Consider the following 18,524-nt stretch of genomic DNA (forward strand, 5'->3'; position numbering starts at 1 on the left):
TTTGAAATTAATTTTAATTTAACTTAATAATAACAACAGTTAGTTTAATAATAAGAAAAATTAATATGGAATTAAAATTAATATTATTAAAATAATATGTGTAAAAAATGTACTGCTGTGTTTAAGATAGGAAGTGAAATTAATAGTTGGTCTGGTGTGGAATCAGCCTTTAAGCAGCAGTTTTCTATTCACGTTTATACGGACTAGTCCGATGGAATTTTGTCATAAGGAGTGCAGAAAGGACTAAAGGAAAGCATGATGTTAAATGGTAGGTATAACTTAAGGGTTTAAATCCTTTAATAGGTAAAACGATGTATTTAAACAAAAATTGGGATTTCATGCGAGGAAGTAATTAGTAAAGCTTTGAACGGAATGGGATGCAAGAGGAGCGTCTACAGCTTTGTTGGTCTCAGGTGGCTAGGAGTTGTTAATAACAGTTTTATTGAAACCTAGACAAAATTGATAGGCATGTAAGTTGATTTCTGTAGGTTTTAGGCTTAAAGCCGTGGTAATTATCACTATCAGGTATAGCTCTGAAACGCAGGTGATTCAAAAAATGTTGGAGGGCTTGCTAGGTGATTTTCAGAAGAATTTCTAAGCATAGCTTTTAGTTCTTGTTTAAGGAACAATCTCTCTCAAAAATGCGGTTCAATCCTGCTATCTAGGGCTGCAATGAATGAAAGACGAAGCTGGTTTGGTCACGTTTTAGGATGAAGAAATATAACTCAAAAAATCATTCTTTTGGGCAACATAGCCAATGCCAAGTGAAAACTAAAATTTTCAAATGAAGACTAAAATTTGAGTGAAAAAAGGTACTGAGAAAGGTATAAAGGGAGTGGTAACTTCATGCAGGGAAGTAAATAGTGAAGCTCTGAATATAGTTGGGTGGGGGAACTATATGAAATTTTATCTTTGCTAGACTACGCTTTATAGAGAGTTCCTGCAAAAGAAAGCAATTTGTCCTAGGCAAAATATTCCCTATTTACCTAGTACAGCTTATAGTAGTCTGTAAATAAGTAAATGCAATGGTCTGTTAATGGTAGCAATGGACCTGAAAACGATTATTTTCTAAGCTTTTTATTTTCAGAATTTATACTATTCTCGCTTAATAGTGTTTCCTCTAGAATTTTAGCTCCGTATGATGAAGTAATTTTAATTTAAATTAATAATAACAAGAGTTAATTTAACAATAAGAAAAATTAAGATGGAATTGAAATTAAAATTAATATTATTAAAATAATATATGTTAAAAACATACTGTTGTGGTTAAGTCTGTGGAATCATATAAGTGAATAGTTAATTATCATTTTTGAATCAGACTTGGTCATCATAGTACTTCAGATGACAGCACTGCGTATCGTTCAGTCCTGCTATCTAGGGCTGTAATGAATGAAACATAAACATGGTTAGATCACGTTTTAAGGATGAAGAAGCGTAGTTTTCGAAAAATCATTCTTTTGGGCAACATAGCAAATACCAAGTGAAAACTAAAATTTTCAAATGAAAACTAAAATTTGAGTGAAAAAAGGTAATAAGAAAGGTGTAGAGGGAGTGGTAACTTCATGCGGGGAAGTAAAGAGTGAAGCTCTGAATATAGTTGGGTGGAGGAACTATATGAAATTTTATCTTTGCTAGACTACGCTTTATAGAGTTCCTGAAAAAGGCCTATCGTGCTTCATATAATATGCCACGCAGTTAGAGGATTGAAATTTGACCTTACCGATAAAGTTAAAAGGCGATGAAATATTAAGGGACTTTGAAACATCACTATTCAGCTATATACAGCTGTATGTACCTGAAATGCAAAGTTGGTGCCTGCTGTTGCATTTGCTGGTTCTTGCTTGCAGGGATTTCTCTATTTGAAACTACTTAGGGAAATGCCATCAAGTCATTGAGGGTATTAAGGAATAATGCTCCATTTGAATGGGAGAAGGTAATAAGAAAGGTGTAAAGGAAGTGGTAACTTCCTGCGGGGAAGTAAAGAGTGACGCTCTGAATATAGTTGAGTGGAGGAACAGCTTGCTAACTGTTTTTCACCAGGTGGCTTGAGGCTGCAATGACTTGTTAGTGGTAGCAATGGATCTGAACACGATTATTTTCTAAGCTTTTTATTTTCGGAATTTATAATATTCTCGCGTAATAGTGTTTCTTCTATAATTTTGGCTCTGTATGTTAAAGTAATTATGTCTGCGGAATCATATAAATGAATGGTTAATTATTTTTTTTTTAATCAGACTTGGTCATCATAGTACTTCAGATGACAGCACTGCGTATCGTTCCGTTGACGAAGTTCGTTATTGGGATGAAAGGGATCATCCTATAGCCAGGCTAAAGTACTATTTGGTATCAAAAGGCTGGTGGGACGATGCTAAAGAAAAAGCATGGAAGGAGCAGAATAAAAAAGAGGTACCTTTTTTTCATCTGTATATGTTATCACTTTTTCGATGTCTAGTGTCAATAAAAGGAGGGAGATGTACAAAAGTATAACAGTTCATTTACGGATGAAACCTTTGAATAGACAGTGAACAGATATAAAATTTTTAACTGGATATTTCGAAAACATATAGAGTGTTCATCATCAGCAGTAAAACTAAAAGACATCAGTAAAAACAAACAAAATTTATACCCAACAAACTAATTACATATAGTTTATTGCTCTTATTTTTTTTCAATGCAACAGCGAAAGAAAATCTCCTTGACCAGTTCGGTTCCGGTTCATTAGATTTATGTCCACCTGATATGTCAGATAAACTGTATGTAATTAGTTTATTGGGTATAAATTTTGTTTGTTTTTATTGATGTCTTTTAGTTTTACTGCTGATGATGAACAATGTATAAATGTTCGAAATATCCAGTTAAAAATTTTATATCTGTTCGCTGTCTATTAAAAGGTTTCATCCCTATTTTGAACTGTTATACTTTCGTCATGGAAAGGCAGTGTGGTCTTCAAAGTTATCTACGAGAGAGATGTACCCTCACGATTCTATCAAATATCCTAATTTAATTTTCAGTTTGGGTGCTCAAAGCGATGCTTATAATTGTCGGTCTTTATAAAATAATGTGATGATGTGTTTTTGTGTATTGATGTGATAATATGAAATTAAAAAAAAAAACCTTTACGTCCATTATTATTGGTCGTCATCTCCAGTAGTACCTACACATGGACAGAAAGGATAATTTAAAAAAAATAGCTGAATGTGTTGACTGCATTTTGGATTAATCGGTATTTAAAACTCACAATTTAAAACAGCAATTTTCGTTGCTTGCGTTTTTTTCTTTTTTCTTATTTTAATCTTTGTTTTGAAATTATACGAGTCCGTGTCAAGCAATTGTTTGTTTTTTTTGGTTAGCGGTGTCTTTCTCTCTTTCTCACTCTTATGCTCTGTCTCCCTCCTTCTCTTTTCTCTAGCTTCCTCACGCTGCTGTCTTTTTTTTCAAAAAAAAACTTTTAGAGATTATTTGAATTCGATAAATGATGTTCGCTTGCAGCGCTTGAAGAACCTTATGCTTCATTAGCTTACTTACTATCTGAAGGTTGTTTGTGTCTTTCTACCGTCTTTCTACCCCTTCCTCTTCTTTACATGAAACATAATAAACACACATTTGTATAGAAAAAATGTTTGGTATAAAAATGTTTGTGTCTTTATACGTCTTTCTACCCTTTCCTCTTCTTTACATGAAACATAATAAGCACATTTTACCCATAAATGCTAATTTTCTATACCTTGCTTGCTTGCCTATATTGTTTACTTGCTATGGAAGGTTCTTCAGATCCTTAACATACCTTCTTTTCAAACAATATGTTCATAGAAAGCCATTTTTATTGGGATGTCACTAAATTGTTTTTAAACTAAGGATGAAACAGAAAGGCTTATGCGATTTTTTTTTTTTTTTTTTTTTTTTTTTTTTTTTTTTTTTTTTTTTTTTTTGCAGCCATGTTTACCGGCCTTTCCGAAACAACCTTTATATTTATGAGTAAGATTACTGAGATGAACTGTAATGGAGAATTCCGAGTTTTAACTAATCATTGCTTGGTAGATCGCCGAATGCATAGAAACTCCTCGGTATATTGTCGAACAAGAACATATTGTAACTAAGATACTATTAAACCAAGGCTTGGTGGAAGGGGTATTGCGACATATTATTTTCTCGCACGTGCTTACCGATATTTCTTTAGCAGGCTTATATTTTGAAGTAAAGTTTCAACAAATCAGTATGTTTAACTTTCCAAAACAATGAATTAAAAATTCGTTGCCCTCGAAAGTAGGATCTTTGTTGGGTATTGCGACATATTATTTTCTTGGGCGTGCTTACCGATATTTCTTTAACAGGCTTATATTTTGAAGTAAAGTGGCTATTCAACAAATCAGTATGTTTAACTTTCCAAAACAATGAATTAAAACTTCGTTGCCCTCGAGAGTAGGATCTTTTGTTGGGTGTTGCCCCATATAGGAGTTTAAATTATTTTATCATTAAGTCTATTGGCACTTCTCCAATCAATTGATGATACTGAAGTTGGTAATATTGGGTGCTTTCTCAGTTCAACTGTTCACCTTGATCGGTTACTTTCATGATTAATTCATAAGCCTTCTTGAATAATGGTCTTAAGGTTATATCCATTTAGCTTTTTACAAAAAAGTACCTATTTCGTACCCTGTTGAGTACGAATCGTACCTTCATGTTCGCATCGTACAGGTCGCTCTTTCGAAGATCATTTTCCTTTCCTATTGCTCGAACAATACAAATGTGAGTTTTTTTGTTTACCTTGCTTTACGTTTAAAGGTGTATTTGTTTACCCTCCCCCTAAAACATTTAGGGGTAGATGGTGTTTTGTAGCTGCTGATATATTCACTTCTAGAGTTCAACTCCTCCCAATTTAGGAGAAGTTTGTGGCTTTGCCCATTTTGGAACTTAGAGGGGTATTCTTCTCTAGGTTAACTTCCGCTTGGTTATGCCTACCACAACCGGTGGATAAAAGACAAATCAATCTTAGTTTATTTTCTGAATCTTTGCAGTTGAAAAAATACTGTTTTGCAGGTTTTGCAAGCATTTGCACGTGCTGAAAAGAAGCTAAAACCGAATTGGACAGAACTATTTAAAGATGTTTATCACGAGATGCCGCAGCACCTTAGGTGAGTACTCTGCACGAAATTACCTGAAAATGGTTCAAGGCTCAAAAAACATGAAACATATGGGGAAGTGTGGTTCTCCAAAAAAAACTGTTTTCGCTGTAAGCGACATTTATGTGGTTTTGGTATGATCTGTATATCTTTCGAAGTCTATACCGTTTTCTTGCTTCTAATGTTAACATGTAACTCAGTTTCATATTATTTACTCCGTTTTAACTCCGTATGTCGTTTATTTTCTGTAAATCCTTATTACTTAAAAAAAAAAATTTGTGCCTTTAATATTTTTTTGACCTGCAGACTTTTTTTTACGGTGCTTTATTATTTTTTTTTATTGGCCTTTATGAATTTCCTTTTATCAAGACTTTCTGTTTTTTGCAATTTTCTTCTATATTGCATTATTCTTCGCTTCAAGAATACCAATTTCGGTAATGTGAGAGCTGAGCTTGCCAGAGGTATTTTGAGGGTAAAATCTTTTCTCGTTCGTTCAAGGGGTCTAAAAATGGGGTGAAGTTCCTAAATAATTACCGGAAGTTTGGTCATATTTTTCCATTTTGAAGGAAATGTCTCAGGAGTTTTGATAAATAGATTTTAATTCTTCAAAAAACAGAATTCTTCAAAATCCATTCACAGCGTCAATTTCAATGAAATTAAAAAAAAAATTAGCACGAAGATTAGTCTTTATTTAAGTTTTTTCTTCGAGGAGTTAGTGAAAGTCAAATTGACTCAATGATTCGATCCCATCCCTTACCGAAATTATGCCAGGATTTTCTATTTTGAAGGAACTATTTTGCAATTTTGTTTATTTATAGATTGCTAAATTCCATTTAGAAAATTTTAGCTAGAATGAAATGGAGTTACATTCTTTTCCCCCTCTCTCTCTCTCTCTTTCCTGAGCAAAACCTAAATCATTTCACATCAACATTTTCCAATGGAGCCCTATTAAAATAAGCCTTTTTTTATTTCCTTTTTTTAGCTAGTGAGAGTCAGAGATATAACCATGGGAATCTAGAGACTGATTCAATTCCTTTACCTGCCTAAATTTCAACTAGAATTTTTCATTCTGAAGTAAATATTGTAAGAATATCTCCATTTATCAGTTGCTTAATCGGATAAATCAATTGTTAAAGCGGATTTTAATTCTCAAAGGATCCCTAATTCTCAAATTCTATAATTTTAAGTTAATCATCAAAAATTGTTTGAATGTGAGATATCATGTGAGAAAATGTTCCAATATAAAACATGGTATTATCATAAAGTAATGAAAGTGGCCTAAAGGAGAAAAAATCTCGACCACTTGATCATATAATAAATACAAAATATCTATATATGTAAAAATAAGTTGTCTGTGTGTGTGTGGGTCTGTCGGGTGACGTCATGTTTGTGTGTCGACTGACGTCATGTTTTCGACTGACGAAATTACAGACCGGGACATCGGGACACAAATGACGAGCGGGACACCGGCACATCTATCTATATATATAAAAATAAGTTGTCTGTCTGTGTGTCTGTCTGTCAGGTGACGTCATGTTTCTGTGTCGACTGACGTCATGAAGTTAGTTGTCGTCATTTTTTGCTATGACGGTGACGTCATTAAAGATATTTAATCATGAAGTTAGTTGTCGTCATTTTTGCTATGACGGTGACGTCATTAAAAATATTTAAGACATATATGTTCACGTAGAAATCTATTAATGTTTAAGTTTAAAATGACTGATGAACTTACAATGGCAAAAGCCGATGAAGGTGCTCAAAGAGTCTATGCCAAAAAACTTGCTGCTGATAGAGAAAGTCAGAAAAGAAAGCGTGCCGAGGAATCAAAAGAACAGCAAGGAAACAGGCTTGAGGCTGATAGAGAAAGAAAGAACAGAAAGCGTGCCGAGGAATCAAAAGAACAGCAAGGAAACAGGCTTGAGGCTGATAGAGAAAGAAAGAACAGAAAGCGTGCCGAGGAACTACCAGAGCAACGCGAAAGCAGACTTGCTGCTAAAAGAGAAAGTGAAAAAAGAAGGCGTGCCGAGGAATCACAAGAACAGCAAAAAATCAGGCTTGCTGCTGATAGAGAAAGTAAGAAAAGAAAGCGTGCCGAGTAATCAGAGCAACCTGAGAGTTATCGCATGGCATTCAGGTACAGCCCAGTCGATGATTATAGCTTGAGTAGATGTGTTCAAATCGGGACAATGTCTAAAATTTGTCCCTATTGCAAGGCCTTGAAATTCAATGGTGAAACAATGGGAATGTGTTGCGCCTCAGGAAAAGTTAAACTTCCTCTATTGGCTGCACCACCAGAGCCATTGAAGACTTTCTTTACTGGAACTACGTCAGAATCTAAGCGTTTTTTGTCAAAAATCAGAAAATACAACTCATGTTTCCAAATGACGTCGTTTGGAGCCCAAATCGAAAATCCAGATCAATTTATGTCTACTTTCAAAGTAAAAGGGCAAATTTATCATAGAGCAGGGTCCCTTCTACCATTCTCAGGCGAGAATCATAAATTTTTACAATTGTACTTCATCAGTGATAGAAATTCTGAATTGAATGCACGTTGCGAAATTTCTCCCAACGTTGAAAGGACAATCGTTTCCCAATTGCAACATCTTTTCCACGAAAATAATAATTTAGTGCGTCTGTTCAAAACAGCCATCGATTTGATGCCTACTGATACGCATAAAATTGTTATTTCCGCTGACAAAACGCCTCCTGGCCAACATGTGCGTAGATACAATGCTCCAACTATCGACGAAGTGGCAATCGTTATGGTCGGTGATCAGTTTTTACCTCGAGATATTATTCTTCCTAAGCGAAACGCTCAGTTGTTAAGAATTGCTGAAACTCATCGATGCTACGATGCCCTACAATATCCTATCATTTTTTGGGATGAAGCCGACGGCTATCACTTTAATATTAAATTGATGAATCCAGCCACTAACAAAGAAATGAATAAGAAATGCAGTGCAATGCATTATTATTCCAATAGACTAATGATTCGGCAGGATGAAGAAATTTATATTTTAAAATGCCGTGAATTGAATCAGAACGTTTGCTATATATCCGCCTGAATCAGACCAAGCTCCGCTCTGAACAATACATTCATTTGCGAGATGCAGTTATAAATGACGGTAATACCACAAACGTTGGAAGATTAACAATTTTACCTTCGTCATATGCTGGCAGTCCCCGTCATATGCATGAATATGCTCAAGATGCTATTGCGTATGTTCGTCTCTATGGTCGTCCAGATTTATTTATTACATTTACATGTAATCAATCTTGGGACGAGATACTGCAGCTTTTACTTCAAGGACAATCGGCGGTTCATAGGCATGACATTACGGCCCGTGTCTTCCGGGAAAAGTTGAAATCACTGATAAACTACATAGTAAAACTTGAAGTGTTTGGGTCAGTGTGATGCTGGATGTACTCAGTGGAATGGCAAAAACGAGGTTTGCCACACGCACATATACTAATCTGGCTACATAAAAAAATTACTTCGAACGAAATTGATAATGTGATTTCCGCTGAAATACCTGATAAAAATGTCGATAAGGGGTTACATGATATTATTGTAAAAAATATGATACATGGACCTTACGGTGCACTGAACGAAAATTCACCATGCATGGCCAAAGGAAGGTGCACAAAGCAATATCCTCGACTTTTAGTATCAAACACTGGCAATGATGGTTACCCACAATATAGAAGAAGATCTACTGAAGATGGCGGTAAAACAGCAATAATAAAGAAGCGTAACGGTACCACCATCGAAGTAGATAACCAGTGAGTTGTTCCATATTCCCCATTATTATCAAAAACATTTAATGCACACATAAACGTTGAATACTGTAACTCCGTAAAGGCAATCAAATACATATGTAAATACGTCAACAAAGGCAGTTACATGGCAGTTTTTGGCTTGCAGCCCGAAATCAAAGATTTCGACGAAATCGTACAATATCAGGCTGGAAGATACATAAGCAGTAATGAAGCTGTTTGGCGAATTCTTTCATTTCCGATACATGAACGTAGTCCAGCTGTTGTTCACTTAGCGGTACATTTACAGAATGGTCAACGTGTTTATTTCACGGAAACCAACGTGCAACAAAGAGCCCTGAATCCACCGGATACAACATTAACAGCTTTTTTTTCGCTTTGTAAAAATGATTCTTTTGCAAAAAAACTGCTGTATACTGAAGTGCCTTCGTATTACACGTGGAATACTAAAAATAAAGTATTTGAACGTCGAAAACAGGGTAAGTCAGTCGACGGCCAACCTACCATCTTCAAAGATACCACGATAGGAAGACTCTACACCGTTCACCCCAATCAACATGAATGCTTCTTTCTACGCCTGCTTTTGGTGAATGTACCCGGTCCGACATCCTTTGAGTATTTGAGAACTGTAAACGGTACTATACATGACACTTACCGTAGTGCATGCCAAGCTCTGAATTTATTGGAGAATGACCAACACTGGGATAACTGCATCAATGACGCGTGCGAAACGTCAACCCCAAGTCAAATTCGTGCATTGTTTGGCATCATTTTAACAACTTGCTCTCCATCAGCTCCTACAGAGTTATGGGGAAAATATAAGTCAAAATGTCCGAAGATATACTCCATCGAAAACAGTTAGAGACGTCAGATATGACTTTTGATTTTACATCAGAAATTTATAACTACACTTTAGTTATTATAGAAGATTTGTGCGTACGTATGGCAAACAAACCTCTTCAGGATTTGGGAATGCCTTCACCTAACCGTATCGCTGCTGTTTCGACATGTGTAGAATTGGATCGTGAACAAAGTTACAGTACGAGTGATCTATTGTCGTATGTACAAAATAACATTTCCAAGTTAATGTCGGAACAAAAAGACATTTATGATACGATAATGCATTGTGTCGATAACAACGTTGGAGAAATTTTCTTTTTGGATGCACCAGGAGGTACTGGTAAAAGGTTTGTGATAAAACTGATTCTGGCATCAATTCGATCAAAAAATGATATAGCGTTGGCAATTGCATCGTCCGGAATAGCCGCAACATTGCTGCCTGGTCGAAGAACTGCTCATTCCGCTTTGAAATTGCCTCTGAATTTGCATTCTACAGAAACTTCCACGTGCAATATTTCCAAATCATCTGGGATGGGTAAAGTATTGCAGCAATGCAAACTTATTATTTGGGATGAGTGCACAATGGCACACAAAAAATCGCTCGAGGCTCTGGATCAATGCTTGAAAGATTTGAGAGGGAAGTCGAAACCCTTTGGCAGCACATTAATATTGCTTGCGGGAGATTTCAGGCAAACATTACCTATAATACCTAGATCAACTCCTGCAGACGAAATGAATGCTTGCCTGAAAAATTCTAATTTATGGGCACACGTGAAAATATTAAAATTAACTACAAATATGCGTGTCCGATTGCAAAACGATGACTCTGGTCAAACATTTTCAGATCAATTGCTGGCAATTGGAAACGGAAAGCTCCCAGTAGACTCAATTTCAGGACGTATACAACTACCTGCTGATTTCTGTAATTTAGTGACGTCCAAAAATGAATTGATTGAAAAAGTATTTCCGAATATTCTAAAAAATTATAAAAATAATAAATGGCTAAGTGAAAGAGCGATTCTCGCACCCAAAAATATAGACGTCCACGAAATCAACAATATTGTTTTGACCAAGATTCGAGACCAGGCAGTCCTTTACAAGTCAGCCGACACAGTTTTGGAACCAAATGAAGCGGTTAATTATCCATCTGAATTTTTAAATTCCATAGATCTTTCAGGGTTTCCACCACACGTGCTACAACTAAAACTAGGCGTACCAATAATACTTTTAAGAAATATCAACCCACCAAAGCTTTGCAATGGCACGCGACTTGCCGTGAAAAAAACAATGGAAAACCTAATAGAGGCCACAATCTTGACAGGCCCTTTTGAGGGTGAGGGTGATGCCAAAAAAAATGCTGCTGATAGTTCCTCGGCACGCTTTCTTTTCTGACTTTCTCTATCAGCAGCAAGTTTTTTGGCATAGACTCTTTGAGCATCTTCATCAGTCATTGTAAACTTAAACATTAATAGATTTCTACGTGAACATATGTCTTATATAACTTGAATGACGTCACCGTCAAAGCAAAAATGACGGCAACTAATTTCATGACTTAATTTCAGAACTTAATTTCTGTGTTGACTGACGTCATGAAATTAGTTGTCGTCATTTTTGTTATGACGATGCTTAGTATATTGTAAAACACATTATTTTGGTTAATAATATACCATTTAAAACACCAAAATGAACATGCTGGAGTAGTCACTCGGTGAGAGAGGGTGTCAGAACGGAGAATGAAGGTCCCAGGTTCAAATCCTGGTTAGGCTAAAAAAGGTAAAAATCTAAAAACTAAAAAAAGAACTAAAAAAACTAAAAAAGGCAAAAAGTACAAAAAAAAACTAAAAACTAATAAAAAAAAAATTAAGAATAAAAATAAAATAAAATAAAAAAGATAAAAACTAAAAAAAAAGTAAAAAGAAAAAACGAAAAAAAAACTAAAAAAGCTAAAAAAAAGGTAAAAACCAATAAAAAACTGAAAAGAAAAAAAGGAATAAAACTAAAAAAATTTTCATCTAAAAAACTAAAAAAAAACTAAAAAAGGTAAAAACTAAAAGAACTAAAAAGAAAAAAAAAACTAAAAAAAGGAAAAAAAAACTGAAAAATAAAGGAGAAAAAGAAAACTAAAAAAATATAAATAAAAATAAAAAAACTAAAAAGATAAAAAATTCAAAAAAAACTAAAAAGAAAAAAGAAAAAAAACTAAAAAACCTAAAAAAAGGTCAAAACCAATAAAAAAAAACTAAAAGGAAAAAAAGGGGAAAAATTAAAAATTTATTTCATCATATACCAATTCAAAAACGAATGTATACCGGGATGACGACCGGGACACAGGGAATATAAATGACACAACTACAACGGGGACGCCGGGGGGCACAGAGGGATATAAATGACGACCGGGACACCGGGACACAAGGAATATAAATGACGCCCGGGACACTCAAAGAGAAATCAGAGACTGGGACACCGGGACACAAATGACGACCGGGACACAGGGAATATAAATGACGACCGGGACACAGGGACATAACTACAAAGGGGACGCCGGGGTGCACAGGGGGATATATAAATGACGATGGCGACTCAGGGAATGGTCGATTAGCAATCACCATCAACAAAGCTCAAGGGCAATCATTAGAATCATGAGGTATAGATCTGAATACGGATTGTTTTCCCATTGACCATTATATGTTGCATGTTCAAGAGTCGGTAAACCTGACAATCTATTTATATGCACAGACAATGGGACAGCAAAGAATGTTGTATATTCGCAAGTTTTACGTAGTTAAAAACATATATATATATATATATATATATATATATATATATATATATATATATATATATATATATATATATATATATATATATATATATATATATATATATCTATCTATCTATATTCACAGGTGGGACATAGGGACACAACTACAATGGCGCGTAACTAACATGGCGCGTAACGACTTACGCGCGCGGGGGGGCTTGGGGGGGGCGCGAAGCGCCCCCACCAACTAGGTGTTGGGGTGGCGCGAAGCGCCACCCCAACAGCTAGTATATATATATATATATATATATATATTCACAGGTGGGACATAGGGACACAACTACAATGGCGCGTAACGACTTACGCGCGCAGGGGGGCTTGGGGGGGACGCGAAGCGCCCCCACCAACTAGGTGTTGGGATGACTTAAAGCGCCACCCCAACAGCTAGTACAAAATAAATATATTTATCTCTAAGATCCCAATATATCTATCCCAAGATAATTCTCTGATTCTCAAAGGATAATTCTCAAAACGGATCTCAAAAATAATCTTTGTTTTCTCAAAATTATTTTTTTTATTCTGAATAATTATTTTTGTTTTGTTCCTCTCTTTTATAAAAAAAATGTAATATCCATTCACATAGGATATCAAACAGTTTGTTGTAACGAACAGTAAATAAGGAGCAACCCGGCTCAATAGTAACTGAAACTTAAATATGGAATTTTGATAGCTATGAAATGTCAAAAGAATCGATCTTATGCTGATTTTAAACATATAAGTTTCATCAAGTTTAATCTTACCCTTCCGAAGTTACCAGCCTGAGAAAATTTGCCTTGTTTTTGAAAAGAGGGGAAAAGTACCCCTTGTAAATGATATAATCTTAATGAAAGTCACACCATCACATTCAGCGTATCAGAGAACCCTACTGTAAACGTTTCAAGCTCCTATCTGCAAAAATGTGGAATTTTGTTTGTTTTGCCAGAAGAAAGGTCACGGATGCGTGTTTATTTGTCTTTTTCGTTTTTTTTTCAGGGGCGATCGTATCGACCCAGTGGTCCTAGAAGGTCGCGAGAGGGCTCATTTGAACGGAAATTAAAAGTTCTAGTGTCTTTTTAAGGGACCAAAAAATTGGAGGGCAACTAGGCCCCTCCCACGTTCATTTTTTCCCAAAGTCACCGGATCAAAATATTGAGATAGGTATTTTGTTCAGCGTAGTCGAAAAATCGAATAACTATGTCTTTGAGGACAACATATTCCCCCACAGTCCTCGGGGGAAGGACTGCAAGTTATGAACTTTGCCCATTGTTTACGTATAGTATTGGTTATTGGGAAGTAAACTGATTTTTCTAGTGGAGGCTGGGGATCGGGAGGATTGGGTTACGTGGGAGAATCTTTTCATGGGAAGAGAATTTCCATGAAGGGGGCGCTGAATTTCCCAGCATTATTTAAAAAAAATCAGAAGTTAAATAAAAAAAAATTATTATTCAGTTTATTCAACTGAAAGTAAGGAGCAACATTAAAACTCAAAACGATAAGAAATTATTACGTATGTGAGGGGGTTCTTCCCCTCGTCAATACCTCGGTCTTTACACTTAAGTATTTTTAGTAATTTCAGAAGAGCTATTTATTCTAATTAAATAGCCTTTGTGATTTACGGGTCATTCTTATAAAATTGGATCAAAATTCGAACTTAAGCGTAAAGAGCGAGGTATGGATGAGGAGCTTACCCCCTCTTATTACATATATGAGGGAATCCACCCCTTCGTCAATACCTCGCTCTTTACGCTGACGTTCGAATTTTGTTAAATAATGGCCAATATAAACAATAATTTGTTTGTGCTATTTTTCGGCGAATTCTAGCATTTAATTTTATCCGGAGCAGTTTCATAACTATGATTTCTATATAATAATAAACCAAAAATATTTTATGTCTTCGGCTTGTGGTTATTATTAGATAAAAAAAAAACAAGTTTTTTTCCAACTGAAAGTAAGGAACAGCATTAAAACTTAAAACGAACATAAATTAATAGGTATATGAGGGGGTTAAACATCTTTTCTTTCATTCATTGATTCGTTTCAGTCATTTGAAAATTGTTCAACTTGTGACTTTCATTTTCACAAAAATAGTTTGACCTCTTTGGTCGTTCTGTTACTATGCCTTACTAAATTAGTTCCGGAAATATCGCTAATTTTAGCTCTGTGGGAGAATCCTTCCATGGAGAAATTTCTCATGGGAGAAGCCAATTTTCCATAAAGGGGAAACTAGATTTCCCATCATTATTTAAAAAAAGATCAGCAATTAAATATAAAAAAAACAATGTTGTTTCAACTGAAAGCAAGAAGCAACATTACAACTTAAAACGAACATAAATTATTCCGCATATGAAAGGGGCTACCCCCTCCTCAACGCCCCGCTCTTTACGCTAAATTTTTTTATTGTTTTAAAAAGGTGAGTTGTGAGAAAGAGTCAAACTTAAGCGTAAAGAGAGGGGGTGTAAAGGAGAGGACAGCCCCTTTCATATACGAAATAATTTATGTAATAATTTATTCAGTTAAAAAAAACTTGTTTTTTAATATTTGATCAGGAATGAGATTGGAGTTGTTTTGCTATGAAAATTTTTATGATTTAGAAGAGCAGGTAGTCTAACAATTTGCCTACTGAGAATTCAAAACCCTAAATTGTCTAAAACACAAATTGCTTTCCTGTGAAAAGAACACAGAGTCTCAGTTATGTGCTGCTCGGATAAGAAAATTCATTTAGGAAATTCAAAAGCTTATTCTAAAAATGAGAAGTGGCCTTCCTTGGAATTAGGCTCATTTTGGGAGAGGTTTTTCTGACTTGAACTCAGGAACACCTGACTCAAGTTATGAACGCACACAAACCTTATGAGCACTTCACTGCGAAATGAAAACCGTGGTTGCGGGTATTCAAACAGTTTTGCAACTTAACAACTCAGCGTCAACTCCGCCGTAACGAATGAATATGGAGCGATTAGGCAATGCCCCTTCTCTAAGAGTGAAATTTTTACCAAATTGTTTGCTTTACGTCAGCTTTACCTTGAGATTTACGGGCTCCTTCACATTTGAGGTTCCTTCACATTTTTATATTATGGGAATTAAGAATAAATCCTACTTCTACTCTCTATAAAACAAATGTTTTATACAATTTGTAATTGCCCATTAGCTGTTTTTTTAAGCCAGGTCAATGATTCGATGTCGGTGAGGCTGGTAATAGCTGAGAATAACTGAGTGGTAGTGGTTGGTACAGTAGAGTGGGTATTTGAAGTTTATGGTTTAATGTTCTTTTTTTTTTTAGGGAGCAAATGAAGCAGATGCAGGAGCATGTTAAGAAATATGAAGAACATTACCAGGTTAAGTCATTTGTTAAATGAATTAATAATTAATTATTGTATAATACAATCTTGTTGATAGCATTTCTTCTTATTTTTAGCTATTAAATTATCTTGTAATTATTGCTTTTGGATTAGTAGTTTATCAGAGAGAAATCAGATACCAAGACCTGGGAATATGCCAAGAATTTTTTATTTCCCCAACAAGAAGTCAAACGATTAGGGTTGAACACAATATTTCTAGAAAATTAGTTACTTTTTTTAAGATTTATTTAAGATTTTTTAAGATTTATGTTTATATTATCAATATCTATAAGGCAATATATAGATTTTTAAGGATGTTTGTGACTATTGCTAGTTTTTTCCAAAAACAAATCAAGTACTTAATGTGCATTTTTTGTGTTGATAATGAGTGTTCAGAAGTTCGGTAAAATTTAGAATTTCGGAGGGGGGGATGAAGCACACCCTGAGTCCGTTCCTGGGTGAGATAATACGATTTCGACCTCCCCAAGTGTCCGTGTTTATGCTGCCCTTTTGTTGATGCAATCTTCCTTTAGCATAATATGGAATTTGACAGAGCTACCCTGAGCTGTTTTTCATAAGTAACCTTTAGAACTGGTACTGAAATTGGTAGCTTTTTGTTAATCGATTAAGTTAGGAGAAAAATTTTGTTTTAATCAGGAATTTCAAGAAAGTACAAACTTTGTAAAAAACTAAACGCCATTTTTAAAATTTGTTTTTCCGAGAATCAAAATATGTGCAACATGTCTGTATCTGTGAAGTTTAGGTAAAGGTAAGGTAAAGGATACGGCATTAGACTTTACAGTCCGTACCGGCGGTGCTGATCTCCGTTTCTTGGCCCTTCAGCCAGGAAGCGCAATGGGGGGTTGGGGGCGAGCCATCCTGTGCTTTCGCACACCCTTCCTGTTTACCTTCCCCAGATTTCTCCAGGTACCCATTTAGAGCTAGGTCGACTCTGGCTATGCTTACAGAGTCACGCCAATGACCCCCGTCCCAAACTGAAGAATTGGGTACACTGGGATTCGAACCCGCGTCCTCTCAGACAAAGGATCCCAAATCCAGTCTGACTCGTAAAAATCTAACAAAAAACACATAAATAAATTATTGATGTGTTTTATAGTTGCTTTACCCCCCCTTCCCTTCGTGAACCAAAGTGTTGTATGCGGCCTTTGCAAGGGCCCTGCTTTTTGCGCTCCAATTGTACGCACCTAGAATTGTGCACATTAAAGCATAATTTCATGCAAACGTCAGCGGAAATTAAAAGCCATTTACTCAGTGTTTAGGCCGCTTGTCGCGTTTTGTTTTAGGTTGTCAACAGTGCAATTTCAGCCACATACATGTAGTTGATAACACCAGGAAAGCTTAACAGTCAACTTCGGTCTAAATTATACGGAGTAGGTACTAGTTGTGTTTTGTTCAAGGCGGCTGTTTGATCATTTGAGACACTTCTGAAATGACCCTTGAACGATCACGAGTCGAAAGAGTCGATAATTTGAAGTAGCAGAGGAATGTGAAAGTGAAATGATGAAGGTGAAGTGAAAGGGTGAAGAGGGCTCAGGCCTCTGGGTCCTGGTTTAGGCGTTAAACAGGCCAAAGAATTACCCAAACCACGGAATTCCTCCGTTCAAACACTTGATATAAGGATATGTGTGAAATATATACTTACCCTATTTTGATATATGACGGACGATAAATCGATCATGTAAGACTAGTCCCTGAAGAATCATAAGTCGAAATAGATGCATTACGTTTAATTTATGAAGTTGGTAAATAAGTTCTAAGATTACGCTAAGAGCCAGGAGGAGGGGTACGACAGGGCCTGACTCCCAGTGTACTACTACAATTACGGGGACCAAATATGTGAAGGATCCTAATTTAACTAGGTTTAAGATACACATTTTTCTGCTAAAGCTTATTTATCAAAGTTTTATTTGAACCGGGATGTTCCAATAATAAAGGATTTTTTCCTAAGAGACTGCATTCAAACATACCGGTGCAATTGTAATTTTAGCATACTATCAATTAGTGACTTCAAAAAGCCTTAATACCAACTATGACAGAAATAAAACATCATGAGAAGTGTGTCCTTGACGTTTTTTAATTTGTCACTCCCCAGATAGTGTATTAACCCCTGAGGTGTGGTCCTTAAAGAGCTCTGGAAAATGAACTTAGGCCCCAGGGTCATAGAATAATGTTGACCAAAATATTTACACCGTCCTAATTTCAACTTGCTATTAAAAATCTGTCCAGCCTCTGTTTTGAAATGGGCTATTTGAATCAATTGGGATCCTTGCTCTAGTGCTGCCTCTGGAGTCGTGTTTTCCAAACCTTTCAACCATTCTGATTAAAATCCCTATCTTGAAACTCCATTCGATGGCCTATGGGGCTATGAGGGCACATATGCTGGTTGGGTGTCCTCCATCAGTGGTAATTAAATACGGGGAGGGTAATTTTATTGTTTTTTTCAGTGAAAATAACAAAAAAGGTAATTTTCATTGAAATATTGAAAAATATATATTCTTGAAAATCTAGGAAGCATACCTCTGCCAATTGACATTCTCCAACTGCCGTCTCCTCGGTTTCTCACTTAAAAGATACTAAATCTAAAAAAAATTCGATGAGATAAAGCTTCCCTAAAACTTTTGCAATCTTCTA

General features: G+C 35.6%; 1 protein-coding gene across 1 annotated transcript in view; it reads left to right on the top strand.

Moving 5' to 3' along the window:
* LOC136026902 (2-oxoisovalerate dehydrogenase subunit alpha, mitochondrial-like) overlaps window positions 1–15,971 on the top strand; it is a gene marked incomplete in the record, with an annotated part of 36,758 nt that extends 20,787 nt beyond the window's left edge. The window contains 3 exon segments of the mRNA XM_065703723.1: window positions 2,235–2,406; window positions 5,038–5,132; window positions 15,815–15,971. Of these exon segments, the coding sequence (XP_065559795.1) occupies window positions 2,235–2,406; window positions 5,038–5,132; window positions 15,815–15,890 (343 nt within the window).
* Between the last annotated feature and the right edge of the window lie 2,553 nt (window positions 15,972–18,524).

The sequence above is a fragment of the Artemia franciscana genome, chromosome 5 (genome assembly GCF_032884065.1).
Source record: "Artemia franciscana chromosome 5, ASM3288406v1, whole genome shotgun sequence".
Taxonomy (NCBI): domain Eukaryota; kingdom Metazoa; phylum Arthropoda; class Branchiopoda; order Anostraca; family Artemiidae; genus Artemia; species Artemia franciscana.